This window comes from Petromyzon marinus, chromosome 16, assembly GCF_048934315.1.
Source record: "Petromyzon marinus isolate PM22_M1 ecotype Great Lakes invasive population chromosome 16, UKy_Petmar_22M1.pri1.0, whole genome shotgun sequence".
NCBI classification, from domain to species: domain Eukaryota; kingdom Metazoa; phylum Chordata; class Hyperoartia; order Petromyzontiformes; family Petromyzontidae; genus Petromyzon; species Petromyzon marinus.
In genome coordinates this window covers 2,877,400-2,898,140 of record NC_133682.1, presented here as the reverse complement: position 1 = coordinate 2,898,140, position 20,741 = coordinate 2,877,400, and the positions used below count along the sequence as shown (strand labels likewise).

The window sequence follows — 20,741 nt, the reverse complement described above, 5'->3', positions numbered from 1 at the left end:
CCACCCTGTAATTGAATTTAAGACTTATTTTTTTCGTGACCAGCATGGGTTTAGTTTTGTAACGATATTCGTTTAACACGTACCTTTGCAAGAATTACAAAAGGATTACTTTCAAGTGAAGCTAATTATTTGGTGGTGGTGGTGGTGGTGGTGCTGCGTTGGCAGTGTTCGACAAGCACAAGTAAGAAAAGACAAACTCGTCAATAACACTGTGGCCTTAAAAGGAAAAATACATGAGGCAACGTTTCAGGCAATAACCCTTCTTCACAGCATATCGAGAGGCCAGAGAGGTACAGCGGATCAGAGTTTTGAGACTGCACTTTATAAACACGTTTCCTGATTAATGGTTGTACATAAGCCACTTATTTAAATAATTAAAAGTCAATAAAGCATGCATAAATGTGGCGCTGCAATATAAATAACTAAACGGTCATGTTATTGGCTCTGTGATCAGTACGTACAAATAGGGTTTGATACAGATTATATTGGTTTCATCTTGCTCCATTAATGAGGATAAATATAGTTGTCTAATTTCGCTGGAATTGTGATATATTTGATTTGCATTACAACAAAAATCTACATATATACATCAAGTGTTAACTTTCTAAAGAAAATTTACCCTGGTGAAGCTGGTTGTAATTACCAGCAAAAAGTCGTACTTAAATTGTAAATGTTGTGGGTTTACTCTCCAACACACCGGTGTGCTGAATTAGTAACGAATTGGCATGTATTGTTTATGTGGTGGCGAGTTTAACCACACATTTATATATTTACGAGATCTAACCCAAAAAAAACTTCCATTAGGCAATTAAAACATAGTTTGTGCTGTAATGAAAGCACAATGCGAATCACAGCCACGACCAACATCAGTGGCGAGTGACATCTGAACCGGTCCTGGATATCCCGGCTTCACCAAACCGCACGAGCCAGCCAGGTGCGGGCTGGTCCAACGAGTCTCATTTGTACAAACTCGCTCACAAAGCACTGGCGGCTCCAACGCGATGCCGGTGAAGCAAGCCCCCCACGAGCACACCTCAAAGATGGAGGCAGTTCGCGTACGGTACTTCCAAGTAAACATTCATTCATTTTATGCATCGGGGAGGGGGATGATGAGCCGGCCTGATCGATGGTGGCGGTGGCGGCGGTGGCTTCGCCAAGAGAGGGGGGGGGGGCAATGTAAGCCAAAGACTCGGTGGTGGGCAGGGACAGGCCGTACAGCTTGCGGAGAACAGACCCGCGGGGGGGGCAGCCGTGAACCACAATTTGGACCGAATTGAAAACAAAGTGAGGGGGAACAATCAACGGCGAAGAAATTGTCCCAGACCATCACGGCCTCACTGTGCACTTCATTGCGAGTGACCTGTCACCTGCTGGCTGGAGGCTCTTCATTATTTGCCGGCGGTATATACATATAGGAAAGACGGGGAGAGCGGCACAAAAGAGCGTTTAAGAAAGGAAACTGTTGGTGGTGATTGCATGCTGAATAGGTGGGCCGGCTGCCAGCGCAGGGGCCCAGCGTGGGCCGATTGAGGCAATTAGAAATACAAGCACTTCCCGCAGGCTCCGCCAATCCCTGCTTCCTCTCCCTCGGCCATCACATTCATCCTTTGTTTTCTGCGGCGGCTCGTAGGCACGCGGGGCCTTGCGCACATACCAGCAGTCCAACACACGCACGCACGCACACACGCACACACACGTGCGGGTCGCACACAGGCACACGTGGGCTGGCGGGGGGGCATGGTTGCGGGGATGAGAAAACGCCCAGTGCCCGCTTTTTATGAAACGTAACGCCATTTAACACACGCACACGTACATGCACAGGCACGCGCGCACGCACACTCACGTGCGCCCACTGCCATGAATTTGAGCGTCACAACGCACGAGTGTTTCAGGACCGCACGATTGTTGCGCGATGTGGTAATGTGCACGCGGGCAACACGTGCGTGCCCACGGCCACCCGCAACTTGTGAGCGTGTGCACAGAAGGGGCCTATTTACGTCCGCCGCACAGATGCCCGTGCGACACCGCGCCCCGTTAATTAGCGGCCGCCGCATTCACCAACGCGGCAATTGATTTATGCTCTGTGGCTAAATGGCCGCTGGAGGAAAAACGGGCCACCAGTTATCACAAATTGCCACGTAGCAGCACCTCATCAGCTGTGCTCGTGGTAAATGGGCCGAAACAATCGACGGCAGTGTTGCGTCGGAACAAGATCCAGCTATGTTTACTACTCGATGTATATATGCTGATGAGAACGAGGTTGCTGTAGAAACCAGACATGGAATGCGTGGAATTAGTGTCCAAGGCAAGGTTATACATCCAGTGGCTCCAGCCCACTTGTCATTAAACTCCGGTTCTCTGGCTACATTCCACACGAACCCTATTTATGAAGCTACCCGGCACTTAACAACGTTTCGGTGTCACGTTAAAAGCCTGCCAAGCACACGAGGCTGTTGTCGGCCATCCCCCCCACGTGCGACAGATGCATAGCTCACTGCTGCAGGTGAACTACAAATGGACTACAAATGGACGGATGCTGAGAGATGCCTGCATTGCTGCCAAGAGCACTTCTGGACAAGTTAAAGTGTCACCGAATCACTGTCCGTCTCTCCTCACTCACCGCTAAACTGAGCTTGTTAATAACTCAACCAGTTGCAGGGTGGACCCTTTTGTCACGTTACACTGTGGCGTGATAGATAGTAGGCGGTTCCTCCTGACATGTTTCACTTGTCCTCGAAGAAGAGTGGCTCACACGAGCGGAGGTGCAATGGGTGTGACCCCACTAATGGCTGTCCGTTCTTCACAGTGCAGGTGCAGCCATTGCACTGGTAATGTGCCGGTGTTTAAACAATCCTCAATTATCGCCCTGAGCCACATCTGGCGTGGGGAATTAAAAAAAAAGCATGAAGCAGACTTGAACCCGGTCACACGAGTTCGATTCCTGCGCCATGGCTAACGTCAACGGTGAGTGACATCCGAACCAGTTCTAGTTCCCCCTTCTTCCCCAATCACCAACCGGCATCGACCAGCGCGGTTAAGTATGGTCAAACAACCTCCAAGAACAATACAGTGTGAGGAGGCCTTCAATCAGCAGTGGATTCACAATGGACAATAAACAATGTTGTTTCTTATTTTCGGCGGACTAATCCAGCCTGGCAAAAAAATAACACGTGGGCATCTACACCCGACGCAGCAGGGTACCCTGCCGTTCAGCCCCAACGCATCCCTCAAGTCACCCGGCTTGGGACACGGAAAAGTGTCAAAAATGCACAACACAAATAAATATGGCCACACGTGCGGACTCACTGTGACGGGGCGACGGAGCCAGCCTTGAGGCCAAACTGCCAGACAGTAATTGCGAAAACACTTACAGACTCTCGCCAGAAGCCATTACGGCAGCAAAGTGCGCATTATGCGGGGCTGGGTCCCTGGCGCCGGAAGATTAACTGGGCCGCCGTTTGCAGCCGAGCTTCTACGCTGGACAGGAGGCGGCCAAACAGCGCGCCGGTGATTGTGATGGCGATCGGAGCGGCGATAATGACGGTGGCGGGGATAGTGACGGTGGTGGCAAGTTCAATTTTTTTCGAGTTACTGCGCTAACGATGGCAAAGATCAGAATTAAAATAATAATAATTACTAGTGAAACATCGCACTCGAATTGTAGATGTTGTGGGCTTATTCTCCAACACACCCGTGTGCTGAACTAGTAACGAATTGGCATCTTTGGATTATGTGACAAACCTTAGTAATTGGCTGTGTCAGGTGGAGGCGGGTTTAACGACACATTTATATTTACGCGATCTAACCCAAAAAACATCTAATATGGATATTAATTAAAAACAAATCTTGATGCAAAGCGTGTGCCAACTGACTGCTGGAATCCCAATGCACAGCTAAGGAATACTGATCGTCTCCTTCACAAACATAACAAATGGACAAAGGAGACCAATGTACAGTTTATGTATATATATTGTGATACGCACCGACTCAGATACAGTTATAATCCAGTTATGCACAATCACTGACGAATGCATCCCACGCGTGCAAATTAGGGCGCACGACCGTGAACTATGTTAAAATGTTGTGAAAATAAGTGTGGCTCCATGGAGCCACGGGGAGCAAAAGTGGCTGCTTCATAAAGGTAGGGAGCAGTTGAGGTGGAGGAAAGGGGGGGTGGTGTGGGGGAAGAAAAAAAATCATCAAGAAGGAATGAAAGTTGTCCGCTCGTTAATCGCCTGCTCGTTAATGAGCTGCTGGCTTGGCTTGGACCCTCAGCGGTGCCTTACCAATGGCTATTTAAATATAATTCTTGATTTAATCAAGAGGCCTTGCTTACCTTAGCCCTCCACTGCCCTCCAAACGCCACAGCTGCCGCCCCACCCAGCCAACAAAAGCAAGCGGCGAGAAAAGCTCACGACACAACCTGCACCTTCGCCAAAATCGCTCGCAAATTGACCAAGCACAGCTTCACCTGTTTATCTCAATTTATATTCTCCCAACTCCCAGCAGCGTTAAGAGCCACATGGGAACACTCTCGACTGCATTAAATTCGTTTTTCTCTGCTTTTTTTTACAGGAAGAAATGTGCAAGTCAATTTTTGCGGCAATCTCAGCACGAAGATCTCAATGCATGCTCACTGCCCGATTCGTGAACCGGGAACGTTTTTTCACGTGAATGCAACGTCACATTGTACACGCTGCTGTGCTAAAGTAGCGTTGATTGACATATGTGTGTCGCCAGGACTCAACTCTCCTGCTTAAAATGCAGACTGAACCTAGTTGCACAACTCATTAAACGTCACTTCCACTGCGCCGTTACCGGGGCAGTAGAAGCCGCTAAACAATGACACGTGTGTGCAAATGCCAACAGGTCAAATTCCAAAAACGAGTGCATTTTTACTCTCACTCAAGAGGGTCAACGAGTTTTTTTTGCCCGCGCTCTTCCGGCAACGGATGTGGGAAGAGAAGCTGCCTGTGCACCGGCGCAATCCGCGTTTAAAGCCTGCACCTACGTGTGGCGCTGGGCCCTCTCGGCACACTGCCCAGCTTTCGGCCCGTCGCACACTCTCACGCAAACGCGCAAACGCGGCTCCTTCGCGCGCGCACGGACGTCCGGACGTACGTACGTACCTACGTACAAATGGACAAGCAGAGGGACGAATGGGCGAACGGGACGAAGGGCCGGTGAGTTTCCCCCCCCCCCCCCCCCTCCTGTTGTCCCGTCACAGCTGGCTGCCCATCTGGCTCCTGTTTTTCAGCCGACGCTATTAATTCCCCAATTATTACCTCCCTTGCTTCCCCCCTCCCCCCCCACATGAAATCTCATTCTGACTCAAAAAGCACAGGGAGCAGAAAAGAACCCCTTGCCTAAATAGTGCATTATGGAAAAGCAATACATTTTTGTTAATATATAAATAAGTAATAATACAACCGCAAAGTGAACTTGTGGAAAGCACGGGGTAAGGAGGCCGGCGCAAACCTCCCCCCACCCCGAGTGTGGGGGCATGGGAACCGTGTGAGGGAGCCGGGGAGAGGGAGGGGGTTGGGAGGGGGGCCAGGGGGCAGCGACTGACCTGGCCCGACATGTCCGGCGCGAGGGGGATCAGCGGCCATAGTGCGGAGTAGATGAGGAAGAAGACGATCCACATGGCGATGCTGCCCCAGATCGCCAGGTGTGTGAACTGAAGGGAAGTGGACGACAAATCGGCTCAGAAAACTATGTGTGTTTTAATGAATTATATCATGCACCTGAGGCTGTATTCTAATACTTTTCGATTTCTCTAGAAATATTTCCAATTCAAATATAAAATACAAGTTAAGTAATATTAAGTATTTATTTTATTATTCATATCTACTTTACTTTACTTCATATCTACTTTTGTGATGCATGAATACTAACAAATAATATAAACAACCATACATGAAAATAAAACCTTGTTTAGTCCATTTACTTGCACCAATTTGGCTGCGTAAATTGTGCATGGTATGGGTGCTACGCTACCTTAGTCCATGCAGATGTCACGAGCCCAGCCTTCAAACATACCGTGATGACTACGTACTAAAAACAGAAATGAAACAAACACTTAGTTACACGGAATAAGTTCATGGAGTGAGTCCACATCTCACTCCCGCACCTCCGATTAACGCGGTTGGCTATGTAAGGTGCGAAAGAAGTTCAACATACAGTACATAATCTGCTATTCGTGGCATAACTGCAGCCTGCAAATTTCCTTGAAGTATGCCAGTCACGTATGCAGTCACGAAAGCTTTAAATCAAAATTTGTATGCCAGTCAGTTATAGAAAGCACCCACCAATCTGAAACTACATCACATGACAGTGGTGGGAAACCTACAGCCCACGGGCTGGATGAGGGCCATGACTTCACGTCATATTGGCCCGTGGGCTCTATAAAGCCTACCATTTGAAAAACCGCCACAGACGATATTTATCCATCACTGCAAGCATCTGAGACGCAAAAGTCTGGAAATGGAGGGGAATATTTTGGACCAGGCAACACGGCGAAAGAAAGACGTGGCTTCTGGGTCGTGCTAACGTGTGGCCCGCCAAAGGCAATTCAAGGTCCAATTTGACCCTCGATATAGTGTACGCTGGGTTTACGCATAAAAATCACCGCCTTCTACTGGCAGACAAACACCAGGTGCCGAGCCACCTTGTGTCCACTGGGGCTGCCCTATCAGATGTTTCAGATGAGATGTACAGTGCTCTGAGACGCTCCGTCGTATAGGAGAGGCGCTCCATCCAAAAACATCATTATCGTTATTATCTCTGCATCTTCAATTTAAAGGTGTTCTGGGGACAAAAAAATACTAAATAACCCACAAAATCTCATTGTCCAGGATGCAGGCTTTGTTGAGAGCAGGCGGATTTAAGATGATGGCAAAAAGTGTATTAAGCTCATTGTGTGGCCATCCGTGGGAGAGATGATGCAATAAAACTTGACAAAAGTGAATTGTGAAGTGTTCAAATGAAGCTCGAAATGGTTATCTCAATCTATATCCACGTGGGCGATCAACCTTTTTTTTCTCCAGGAAACCCCACAACTGTGAAGGGTTCATATGGCAGGAAATGTTTAAGCGGGCGTGCGCGTTACACGAGCTCCCGATGTAGGAAAACGGGGGACAATATGCAAATAGGGTCAAAAACAACAATAATGGTGCCCAGAATTCATTGCTAACACGTGTATGCTCTACAGAAGCGATATATGGCCACACACAGCCACACACGCTCCCAAATGTCAGGCGTTTAGTGTGGACTTCTCGATTATCGTTCTGGGGGGGGGGGGGGGGATTTTACTTGAAAAACACCAAGAAATCTCCTAGCACTCTAGGCAGTCACAGTTTACAACTCACTTTGTCTGGGATCACGGGCGAGTCCGCTGCTCTGGGTCAGGCTACCTTCACGGATTTCGATCAGCACCAACAGTGGTGCCTTTATCCAATCACAATCGTCTCCAATTCAAAGGATTCACAATATTCTTGGTTCTTTCGGTAAAGTCACGTAGAAGGGAAACAATAAAATAATGAAATGTCGAGTACTCACGATCGCAAAGCTTTGAGAACGTATTTTACCACGTAACAAAATTCTCTTACCAATGCAACAGCAACCTGAGGTTGATTCCCAGCCTTGGCTAACATCAGTGGTCAGCGATATTTGAACTGGGCCAAGGCTTCTTCCCTCTCTTCACAAAAACCCACACTGACCAGCATGGTAAAGTATGGTGAAGTAAACCCCATAACTCGCATGGCATGGGGAGGCCTTCATCCATCAGTGGATTGACAAAGGGCTGTACATTTTTTCAAGGTTGCATGAGTATTTATTACACAGCATGTGTACGTAGATTCTACACTTTATTTTGCAGACAAAATCCTTGTAGTATCTGGAGAGTAAATCTTGCTTACCGTATAAACCATGTTGCCCAGAAAGAGATTATCGACCACCTGGCCATTTCGAAACAGTGTGCCTAGAAAATGAAAGCAAAAGGCAAACGTGAGACCAAAATCCTGCATGGCCAGATTCAAAACACACGTAAACATTTTGTTGGGCTGCATCGCTGAACTTTGCAGAGCGTGGATGATACGCAGTAACTTTCTCTGCACGAATATTTGGAAAATTGCATCAATATTTATGCAGGACCAACATTTGTATTTCCTGAAGGGCTTCGCAAAGAAATAGAATATTGATGAGGACAAAAAAAAAACAACATTAACTATTTACAAAGCATCTTTTAAACGATGGAGTGTCGAGCTCAAAGCGGATATTTAATGTTGTCTTCGATGTAGTAAAAAATACTTATTTCAACAAAGGAGTAACAAATTACAAGTTCAGACCACAAAAAAATGCTGCTTTTGAATTTCCTCTCTGTACCTCTGCCTTGGCCTCACTCAATAATCACACACATTTCCTGGCCGTGAATTATAATAATAATGTGATCTACTTACTAAAAAAATATATCATAAACATAGACACAAGGTCCACAGAGAGTAAAAAAAATGTACCGTACATTGACATTATAAATACTTAACAGCGGCGATTAGAACAAAAACCCACACTGTGCGATAAAAAAATATATATCGTGGCGATTAAGGGTTAAATATATTTTTTGTTGTTGTGGAGACTGCAAGTTTAGCCTTTCAAACAAGTGAACGGACACACGCGCGTGCACGCGCACACACACGCAAACGCGCGCACACACAGACACATTCACCCATCAGCGAACGCACCCGCAGACAGAAACGCGCTCACACGGGGACAACCCACCACTGCTCCATATGCTAATTTCACAAATCATTCTGGAGAAACGCGTTTCTGTTTTCCCCGCGAGTCGGCTCAAGCCTCCCCCTCTACCCCCCCCCGTCGTCCGCGCGTCCACCTCGGTCTCTCCCCAGACACACACAGAGAGCCAAGCACCGCACATAATACCCAATTTGCATTCACACCACACGTAGCGCAAGGAAGACGGGCCAAGTGTTTATTTCCATATGAAAACGTCCATAAGGGTGACCCGGCCCCCATTGGAGATGCAGAGATGCCTGGTGTCGGCCGGGGGGTCTCTGTCAGCCCCTTGCAGTCTCCCCCCCACTACCCCCCTCACTACCCCCCCCCACTACCCCCCCCACTACCCCCCCCCACCCACAAAATAAATTAACCTTTAAGTTGCACAACTCGCAAAGCTCAAATGTGTTTTGTGATAAGTATAAAAGTTAAACTGGATATTGTTTAATGTATGCATCTGTGCAAGTTTGTCCATTTTTACTTTTCTGTGCAATTGATGCGCGCAGATTTTGTTACCCAGTAGAAGTAACTCGTGGAGAAGTGAGAGAATGGGACGAAAGAGAGCAAGGCCATCAACCGAGCTGAGCTCCTCCACAGTAATATTTGCGATGACATCTAAACTGCTGAGATATGGCCATTACTTTCTGGACAATAAATTCCTACAGTTAAACACAAGTGTGCAATTTTTTTTGCGGTGCGTTACTGACTGCAGGCCAACCTGGACTTATACCGAGGAATAATCCCAAATAGTTTTTGGTGTGTGGCCACCACTTATCCTTCCAAGTCGCCCCAGCCGCCCTCTCCCCCAGCCTGCTTGGCCAAGAAGGACACACAAGAAGGACACACATGAAGGACACACAAAAAGGACACAAGGACACACAAGGACACACATCAAGGACGTACATGAATGACGCACAAAAAGGACACACAAGAAGGATACACAAGGACGCACATGAAGGACACACAAGAAGGACACACATGCTGTACTTCCACAAGGACACGCGATGACCATGGAGAGGGGGGCTCCACTAAATATCCATTCCACTCGACGATAAGACCGAACCAACGTACAAACACCCGCACGACTCTAAAGACGTCGCAAAATGGAAAAAAGATAACTAAATGAAATGCCACGCCACACTCCCCACCGCACGCCCACCAAGCTTCCTGGGACTAGTGTGGTAAAGTATGGTCAAATAACCCCCGGGATCCGCACGGCGTGGGATTGTACACATCCAACAGTGGATGGGCAATATCTATATATAAATGCCACAACCACCTGGTTTCCTACTCTATCAGTTGGCCGGGATGAGGGCTACGTATGGCCTCCTGCTACTCAGACATTTACAGAGACCCTTTTTTGTAAGCGATTCCGTGTACACGCCCACCGAGGTCTGGCCCTCCCTGTGTTGGCTGCACAGAGAGGCCATTCTTGTGAACAACTTTATAGAAGGGGGGAGTGGGAGGGGGGAAATCAGCGGGCAGGAATATGTTGACTCAAGCATGTGCGCCGTCTGCCATTCATTGTTGCTTCAGCGCGTGTTGCTTTAGCGCGTGATGCTCAAAACGGTCTTCATCGGTAGCACTAAAACCACGTGGCGAGCATCGGAATTGCCTAACTTCCATCGCGATATTTTCATTGCTAATGTGCGTCAGGCTCATTTATTTGGAACTGCTTCTTGTGTTTAGTTTGCTGTCCTTCCTCTGCACCTCCGATGAGCACAGTTGGCTACGTACGGCGCGAAAGAAGTTCAGCGTCCACGCGTCACACTTGCGCACTGTGGTTATTCGCTTAAGACTGTTTTTTTTTTCTCGGGAACGTGTTTTAGAAGAAGAGAAAAAAAGACATTAAACAGAAGATCAAGAGTTGGAATGTTAACGTGGCGTTTCTTATGAGGGATGCAAGTAAACAAAAGCAGCCACCAAAGGTCACATGAAATAGCTGAGAGGACACAGGGGACCAATGGCTGCCCCCCCAAGCCACCCAACTCCTTCAGCCACGATGTAAACATTAGCCCTTTATTTATTTAAATTTGAAGGTGGGTAGAATTATAAACACACACACGCGCTGAAGACAAGCCACCTATTTCACAGTGTCAATGGCATTTCACATTTGACGAAAACACAGCTACTGTACTGATGAGCTCTGAAGAATAATGCAATCCCCAATTTAGTTTCTCTGGACTCGTTGATTATTCTATTGAAGAGTTCCTTAAACTTGTAATGAATGCATAAAATGTCACGTGAAAGAGGCAATGTGTTGACATTCGTATGTGTTGTACGTAACGAGTTTGGGTCAACCGGGCCAGCCAATGCCCGTCGATTACATTTGCCGCAACGTTCAAGGAAGAATTAAGGAATCAACTCTTAAAACTGATTTGCGACGTGAAATAACAAAAATGTATCAAAATCTCCAGGGAGAAACAACGAATCATTACGCCTCTGGTTGCCTTCTACTGCCGTTGTGCACAATGTTTTTCTTTCACCGCATCCATTCGCTCGTTCCTTTCTTCGAACATTGCACCTGACCGTTTGGTGGCTCATGCTCAGGTCGCGGTGGCGAGATGTTAACTACCTCGCCTGGTATACAGGAAGTCGGGAGTTCGATCCCGACCCCGACGCCTGTGTATTTGGCGTTTGCATGTTCTCCCCGTGGTCGCATGGATTTTTCGCCAGGTCATCCGGTTTTTCCCCTCCGCATTCAGAATCAACATCATGCGTTTAGAGTATTTGACGTTGAGAGTATATATATTTACGCGTTCTAACCCAAAAACCTCTATTATGGAAGTATTTGGCTGCTATAAATTTCGACATGATAAGCCACTTAATTGGGATACCATTTGTGGCCATGTCGCTTCTGAAAAAGAGCTATATACCTCAGTGGGCTTTACCTGGTAAAATAAAAAATAAAAAGTTTAAATAGTAAATAAGTGAGACACGGGCTATGGGGGCCCCCCACCCCCTCCCATGCCCGTGGGTGGTGGTTGCGAGCGCGACATCCACGCAGTCAAGTGGTCACATCCTCACGTACCGTACTGGAGCATTTTCAGTGGGAACCAGAATAAAAAGATGGAGTCCAGAAGTCCATTGAAGCAGTGACTCCAGAATACCTGGTAAACAAAAAGCCAAAGCATTCCGGCAGCATGATCTTGTTTTAGGGGGGGGGGGAATACAACTCAGAGGGGGGGGGGGGGAGAACAACACAATGTAAAACACTTTAACTAATGTTAAGCTCACCAAGCGCATTGCTTTGGTCTATCACGCATTCTGTTCTATCGTGTATGTATTGTATGTTGAACTTCATTAGCACCGTACGTAGCCAACAACCGTGCTAATCGGAGCCAAGGCTGTACCTATTTTGTTATCGACTGTAATATTTAGAAGGGGGGGTGGGCTGAGCTTTTCAGCAGGGCAGGGCGAGGTGGGGGCTCGACCCCCTCCCCCCTTCAGTTGCCCTGACCCACTGCAGGGCAGTACCAAAGGAGGCAGCAGCAGCAAAGAAGCAATGGAAATGCAGAAATGGGGGCTATGGTTGAGAGACGGTCAGTCGTGAGGAGGGAACAGGAGGTTGTGGTACTGACGCGGTGACGTTTGGGACGTGGAGGGAGAGGGATTGGCGACGATGGCCGAGGGGTAGGTGGTGAGGTGCGAGAACGAGGGCGATGATTAGATGGTGGGTGGTGAAGGGCTGAGTGGGGCGACGGTTGGGCCGTGTGTGTGTGTGTGGCGTGTGGGGGGTGGCGGAGGAGATAAAGCCGGGAGAAGTAGAAAAAAAAAGGTCAGCGGTGATTAAAACTGGCGACCTTTCTTGGCCTCTGACCCTGCGGAGAGGGCACATCCTGAATGCATACCTACGGGAGGAGAAAGGGCTAAGGCCAGGCAACCCTGGGTCATCATATATTTTGAATAATTTAAACATCGGCTGCACGGCAAATAAACACGTTTCCAACTGAAATTGCACTCGTTTAAACTATTTTAATTCAAGTTTAAAAATCAAGAAAAATAATGACGGGAAAAAAACGGGGGGGGGGGGGTGGGAGTGGCGGTGGGAGTGGCGGTGCTCTTTATTTTCCCGTCCGCTCCCCTCGCGCCTTTCCCTTCCGCTCGCGCGCCGCCGCCGGACCCCGCTTGCTGCGGCAGGTGTCCCGCGGTGCCGACAAGCCGGGCCTACACCGGCAGCTGTCACTCAGCGCTCGAGCAGGGCTGGGAATAGCTGCCACCGGAGCACCCGTGTACGTGCGTGCGTGCGAGCGAGCGAGCGTGTGTGGGTGTGTTTACACGTGCCAAAGCGCACGCGCACGCACGTGTGCGCGTGCGTGTGGCCACTTAAGGTTTAAAGTGCTCGATGTGTGACTGAGAAATTACGAGTTCCACCGGGGTACCGGAGTTGGACAGCACCGCGGCTTGCCGTCGTGCACCAATCAAGCGCTGGCAATTAAGCCTGGTGGTCGCGGTGGTGTGTGTGTGTGTGTGTGAACATGTGCGGATTCTTTGCCTTGCCGCACCAGGGGTGCCTCACAGCCGCCGTGATCAAAATAAACCGGCCACCCACAATGCTGAAGCTCAAAAGACTTCTCAAATGTGTACACCTCCCCCCCCCCCCCTTGCATACAAATTCATAAAGTAAAAAAACTCCTACCTCACAAGCGGGCACTATCTTCTCACCCTTCTTTAATATCGTCTGCTCTACTGTTAACATTACACGATACGTATTTCCACCGCACTTTCAATAACATATGCACATCTTCTAAGCCATCACTCAGCGCATATTTCATCTCAGTGAAAGCATCTCAGTCTCCCCGCACAAACAGAATTGACCTTTATTTTAGAGTTCCATTCTGCCCTGTTTCAGTGCCACCATCAGCAGCCATTACAACCGACCAGCCCATCTTAATCACTTACATTACTTGACCTGCATTCCCGAATACTCTGGATTAAACGCAGCTTGCCCCTACTCAGCAAATCTCTTCCGCCCCTGGCAGCAGCTGGTGGTAACGGAAGGAGCTAAGGGATCACATGGGACGGAAGCGTGGAGGTGTTCATACGGTAGTTCTCCCTCGCTAACCATGACCCCCCCCCCCTTCCAACCCACGCAATTTCACCCCCCCCCCCCCTCCTTGGTCCTGAAGGTGCGAGGCAGCGGGGGAAGGGGGGGGGCTCCCGCACGTAATTGCATCCAGCCTCGTCACCCGAACTTCCGGAGCGGTTCAGGGGTCTCGGAATGAAGACGATAATGTTTTCCTCCCTGCGGCGAAACTGAAATCGCGAGAGGGCTTAACGGCAGCTTACACATGTCTGCCGCAAGCAGGGGGCTCACGGGGCATTGTTCCGAGACACGACTCCCCGCCGGCCCGGCTAATCCATGCCTAATCTTCACTACGCAACCCCGCAGAGCCCCCAACTACATCCCCACTAAACCCGAACTAACTAACTATCGCGCCCAACCCCGGAAACACACCACCGTGACATCGCCATTCATTAGTATGGCGCACACATACGCACACACGTAACCAAAATAGCTAATCACTTCGACACACGCGATTACTGTAATTGATCATTAACAGGGGTTGGGGGGGGGGGTGGCTAAGTTTTTGTAATTATTATTACTTAATCTATACATTGTAAGCAAGAAGACCAGGCAGGAACCAATTACCTTCAATTGGTGAAACATGATGAGGACGGCAAAATAATAAGCACATTGTGGAAAATAAATTGGCCCCTAACAAGATCTGTTACAGCAGGTACAACAATCTGCCTGGAAACGTGAAGAAACAGACCCACGACTAAAATGTATTATTATTATTATTGTGCAACTGCTCTCACAGGGCGAATCTAACCCAGCAGGGAGAGGGTTAACTGCACGGCCAGATTATATTATGGGAATTTTTTTTCCTGCTGCTGCTGGGAGGCACCCCGGTGCCTCTCCTAATTGGCGCATTAGGCGCGGGGTGAATCCAGGCTGCTGTCTGTCAGACGAACCCATCAGCAGTAGCCACGAGCGTTTCGCTCCATTAAACTTTAAATCTGTGTGGCGGCAGAGAGGAACAAGCGGTTAGGACCTGCCCCCGCCCCCCCCTCCAACCTTCTTACCCTTCGTACCCTTCACGTCACCCTCACACCGCCTCCTCCCCACGGCCACCTTCAGCCCATGCACCCGAGGCCCCAAAAGCTTCGGGACAGAGGCTAGCGAAGGACCATGGCTTTGTCAGCACGTGCCTGCCCGACCGATGTCCCGGAGGAGACAATCGGCAGGCCAGCCCTGCATATTAAAGTTCGTAAAAAACATCACTGATCAGAGCATGAAGCCCGATTGAAGTCCTGCACACCCAACAGGGTTGAGTTTGTCTGAACTGTTAAGAGTGGTGTTCAACGTGGAAAGAGTTGCACTGTCTGCGCCGTGTCCAGAAACTTTAATAACGCTTGGACGTCGAACTTCACAAGGGCAATTGTTATGAGCGTTAAATAACTTTGGATGTAAGTATGTATGTTGAGCTTCTTTCACACCGCACGTAGCCAACCGAGCTAATCGGAGGAGCGAGGCAATAACAATGAGAATGACCATAACTGTGGTGACGACGATGTCGGTGATGACGGCGATGATGAGCGAGGGAGGATGATTACAACGGTAATGATTGTGATGATGGCGCCCCGTGAATACCTTGGTGTTGAAGACCACTGCGTTCTGAGACATCTTGTAGAGCTCAGGGAAGCGCAGCATGCTGTTGGCACTGCACATCTGGTCGAATATCCCCAGGGCAAAGGGCGGCAGGGCCAGGAATGCCTCGAGGATAACAACAAACAACAGACAACAAACTACAACAGACGCATAAAAACCCCTGCACGCACGTGCCCGCAACACTGTCCCCCATGTCAAGTTTTCTGAAGAAAAAAATAAATTCTTGATTTAAAGCTTTGGTGACTGCAGGGATTCATATTCTTGGGTCTTTCGGTAAAGTCACGTAGAAGGGAAACAATAAAATAATAAAAATATAAAACAATTAAATTATCTCGACGTTTCGACTGCAACACAAGCAATCGTCATCAGGTGTGAAAACCTTCTACGTGACTTTACCGAAAGAACCAAGAATATGAAAAAATACATCTTCATTAATATTGGCATGAATATCTAAGTTTCCAATTAAGTAGTTCATTTCATTTATATTCTGCGTAGATAAAATACTACCAGAATGTACAGCATGTCTATGCAGAGTACAGACAAACTCATTTCTTTAGAACCGCTGTTTGTGTTAACTTTGTTGTCTTTCCCCGCACCTTCCATTAGCACGGTTGACGACATACGGTGCAAAAAGAAGTTCAGCACTTACATGTACAATGAAGGGAGCAGTAGTGGCGTTGTTAGCGCAATGTGTTATGAACTCGGCGATCTGACCTCAATTCCCGGGCCAGGGCTAACAACAGTGGCGAGTGATATCTCCAGCGGTTCGGTGCATCCACATCACCGGCCCGCACTGCCCAGAGAGGTGAAGTATGTTCAAACAACCCCCTGGCGATCGGCACAGCATGGGGGGGAGGCCTTCACCCAAGCCAGGTATTGAAACATTGCCAATTTTTTTATATTAATATTTTATTGCATACAATTTATATTGAAGCCAGGTTGCGTACGATACACACATTCATACCGTTCAAACTGTATGCACTGGAAGAAATCACAGCATGCAGTCTCTCCAGTTTGCCACACACAGAGTACCCCCAAGTGCACAGACAAAACCAATTATGGTGGCAAAACCGGATCGCGTGTCTATGGTAAGAGGCCAAGTAATAATTCGAGCTTAGCCCTGTTTGCATGAACAATCCGTATAAGAAGGCCGATGCGAAAGAAAATAAAAACCCTTCAACGACCGAGAACGTTGCGTCACCTGTAACCGACGGTAACATCGGCGACGTGCCTGCCTCACTGCGATGCACGGACAGGTTCTAATGTGCGGTCGCGCCTTAAAGAAGCGACTCGAGCGGATACTTACCACATTGTAGAGGCCGATGCACCACCGTTCAAAGAGGATCTGTCCAGAGAATCCGCTGTTGAAGGCAAACCAGAGCTGAAAAAAATAATAACAGAAATAAAGTTTGAGTCAAGCAGCTTACATGCGGCGAGTAAGAACCCCCATTCAGCACAACCCTTTTGTTGCAGGTTGAAGACACAGCATTTCGTTATCGTGTTATGCCAGGGCTTCAACACAGGATTCCATGAATTATGTCCAAGCTCTTTTGTGTGTGAAATCACATCACATGAACGGAAGATAAATCTGAGTCGTATAAATAACCCGAACTTTATCATTGGCGCAATGGATAGTATTTTGTTCTTAACACATTTTCACAACTGCTGGTACTCAAATGAATAATTATTTCAATTAATGTACAACTCTTGATTAATCCAGTTGGATCAAGCTTTCCCATGCTGTGTGAGTCATGGGCATTTAGTTTCTCCATACTTCACCATGCTGGTCAGTGGGTACCCAGGACCAGTTCAGATATCAACCAACACCGATGTCAGCCATAGGCAGGATACAAAACTCAAAGTCTCCGGGACCATAATACAGTGCGCTAAATTCTGCGCCATCTCGGCACACACTATGGATTAACTTTTAACATTAGTACCAAATGCAGCATTTGCTACTAATGTTAAAGGGAGTGCAGACTATTATGAAGAGTGAGCTTCTAAAGGCCTGGCTCAAAATGAAAAACAATGATATAAGTAATAAATAAAAGCATTCGTCACAACAACTGTACCAACTGTTGTAAATAAGTCATCATTCCTCCAGCAACTTCTGTAAATATTTAGTCTTTTAAAACTTGCAAGCGTGACAATGTCAAACTCACGCAAACAGTTGAAGTGGACCTGTGTTCATAAATCCCGTGGAAATGCGAGAGATGTTCGGGCTGCAATCAAATCTGAGATCTGCGAGTATTAAAACGTTGAAAAAAAAATTTAACCTAACTTTTGGCTTAATGTGAGCAAGATGTGAGCTTGCTTTTTTTTTGGTAAATGAAACTCTGCTCCAAAAGTTGCAGAGCCCCAGGGACAGTCACGTGCCCTAAGTGGAGACAGAGACCGGGATTGTTGACGGGGCTCCCGAGATAACACGTGCACGGGACAAGGACAGATCTGAGGAAGAGCAGGGCAATACAACAATAATTATAAAAACCCTACCAAAAACACGTGTCTCTTCAAAACCCTTGCAATGATGCTGTAATGCCATACCCGTATTCAAAAGCCGGGCATGAGTGCTCACATTTTTGATCGTTTTTCCCAACCACCCCCTCTTCTGGTTCGACATGGCTCTCAAAGTGCACGGCTCAGTGAGCCAGCCAACACGGTAAGGGATGATGGTGTGTGTGGTCATTGGAATGGTATTGACCAGTCTGGCGCCCCTACAGCTGAAGAATGCAACACGTGTAGAGATATGTGTTCTATCCAATTTGCCATAAAAATGGTTTCAATCATGTCCAGTGTAAACACTATTTTTTGTACCCTCCAAGTGGGAGTACATTCTTCTTCACGGCAGTTTAGAGGTAAAATGCGGTGCAATTTATTATTGCTGTGGTTGTTGGCTAACGATTTTGACAACAAACCCAAAAAACTCACACTTGTATCAAAGTAATGCATGGCGGGGCACAGGAACTAAAATATTCAAATGAAGTAAAGTAAGAGTAGAGAAAAACATTTATTTCATTTTCCAGCTTTAATCGGACGTAAAAAAAAAGGATCTACCTCGCTTCCCTCCCATGCAACCCTTGGCCTCTTCCTTTCCCCACCCTCTCTTGGCGTTCTCCTTAATTAATCCAAGGGCCTCACCTCAGCATCCAGAGCCGACTGACACCCGCCCTGCAGCGAGCTAAACGCCAGAGCAAATCTCTGAGCGCGGTCAAGTCCAGGCCACGAGGGCTTCCTTTTCTGACCGTCTGGATTTTAATTAGCGAGACGATGGGGGGGGGGGGGGGGGGGGCGGGCTCCAAAATGTGTCCTGCTCGACTGCTGCCACTGCTCTCTCACTGCCGCCCCACCTCCTCCCATGCACACGCACCAGCCTCTCACCCGCCAGTCCAGTCCCTCGAGGGCGGTGAGCGCGTTCGCCTGATCGCTGCGGCGGCTGCCCCTTCACGAAGAACGTTAAAAGATCCCCCGCGTCATTCGCAAGAGGAGGCCATTGGGTGCCAGCCGGGCCTGAGCGTCCAAATATGGCATTATTATTCGGGAATTGCACCGCCAATTATTCAAATTGGGATTAAACACAGCAATCATCGCCCGCCTACTCTCAGACTATGTATTGCCCCCAGGTCATTCTTGCAAGTGAGACTTTATCCTGGTCCCTTTAGTTCTCACCTGGTTAAAATAAAATTCAAGCTCTACTCGGCGAGCACCTCAAGTCTCACCACACAATGGAAGCGCAACATCCGACCACGCCCACCGCGGGTGCAACAGCTTCTCCTGAATAAAGCGGGGAAATGGGATTCCATGGATTGTATTTCTTATGCCTGCCCCCGCCCCTGCCCAACAACCCCCCAATCGCCCCTGTCCCTGCCACTGCACCCCACTGACACCAACTGCCACGTGCCTCAGTTCCCAGAGGTCCCAGATATTTATTGTGCCCGTTTGGAGCCCCCAAATATGGCACATCACCTTTGATTTATTTCTTGGAATGTGGGTGCAGTTAAACTTGCTCAGTGTCATCCTTCCTCTTGAGTCCATAATGAGTATTGTTTACCCGTGTGAATAGTCATATTTACACGTTTTTGTGAAAGCGCATGAAGGTTGACGCAAGAGATATTAAACAAAATCAATGCCACATTAAAAGCCACGAATGTCCGTTTCTAAACTTGCAGCTCAACCAATTTATAATTGAAGCAACAGAGTGCACACTTGTAAACACACCACGGGCTATGTCGGCAAGTACATATCATGACAAATCTACACAAAAACAAGGAATCAAGTTTGTCATATTTGGGAAAAATATTGCTTAAAATCAAATCTTTCCCTACCTCACGATACACGAATAATGACAGTGAAAACATACGCTTTACAAGGTTATGCACGTAATTACGTGCAAAATATATGCTCACGTGGCAATTCGACCGACTAATGTGTGTTGAGCAAAACCAGACTTATGAGACAAATAAAATGAGACAAAGGAAATGAAAAACAATTTAAAAGGACAATACAAATGAGACAAAAAAGTATCGTACTCCTGCACAGTGGTTCGGTACAGACCTCCGATGTGTTTCCAGGCTGCGCCACGTTGTTGTTCGGCACGATGCTTAAATATTTGGGTTGTACCAAAACAACAAATTGGCACATCCCGCTAATATATCGGAGATCTAAAAGAGAATTGATTCTTAAATCGAATCACAATGCTTATTCGTGATAATTCATCGTGTGTGGTGAGGGGGGGGGGGAAGGAGGTAAATCATTAGCCAGAACCAGGATATTTATTTACACGGGAGATATCCGATGAGCGATAAAGCTCTTTTTCACAGATGTCACCCGAGTCAGAGCATCACCCTCTTAACAACTCAACGGGCCACGATGGCCACCGTAAGGCTTAGCAGAGCAATGTCACCACCACTTTATCACAGAATACTCTTTGGTTCTTTCGGTTAAGTCACGTAGGTAGAAAAATTATCACACCAATCAAAAGTCGTTGGGAAATAATCATGGGAAATGTTTATTTTTAATAACTGGTAGTTTTTTTTTTAAGTTAAGCGCTTTTCTTTTGCCTCGGCCTAATAAAGGGTTTCACTGACACAAGGGACCATCTCAGCCACGTTCAGGGCCTTAGCACCACAGCAGCAGCCTAACCAAAAGCACTGGCCAAGTGTAAGTAATATACAAGTAAAATATTATTTTATTGTTTCCCTTCTACGTGACTTTACCGAAAGAACCACGAATATGAATCCCTGCAGTCACGAAAGCTTTAAATCAAAATTAAAAA

At 47.6% G+C, this 20,741-nt stretch overlaps 1 protein-coding gene across 6 annotated transcripts in view; it reads right to left on the bottom strand.

The window, feature by feature from the left end:
* Positions 1 to 20,741, bottom strand: part of ATP8A1 (ATPase phospholipid transporting 8A1) — a 108,310-nt gene that overhangs the window by 15,619 nt on the left and 71,950 nt on the right. For all 6 annotated transcript variants that reach the window (XM_076067424.1, XM_076067425.1, XM_032955508.2 and 3 more), the window contains 6 exons: positions 16,776 to 16,850; positions 15,452 to 15,574; positions 11,825 to 11,903; positions 7,920 to 7,981; positions 6,001 to 6,057; positions 5,573 to 5,680 (listed from right to left, as the gene is read on the bottom strand). In XM_076067424.1, the coding sequence (XP_075923539.1) occupies positions 5,573 to 5,680; positions 6,001 to 6,057; positions 7,920 to 7,981; positions 11,825 to 11,903; positions 15,452 to 15,574; positions 16,776 to 16,850 (504 nt within the window). The remainder of the gene's footprint in view (positions 1 to 5,572; positions 5,681 to 6,000; positions 6,058 to 7,919; positions 7,982 to 11,824; positions 11,904 to 15,451; positions 15,575 to 16,775; positions 16,851 to 20,741) is intronic.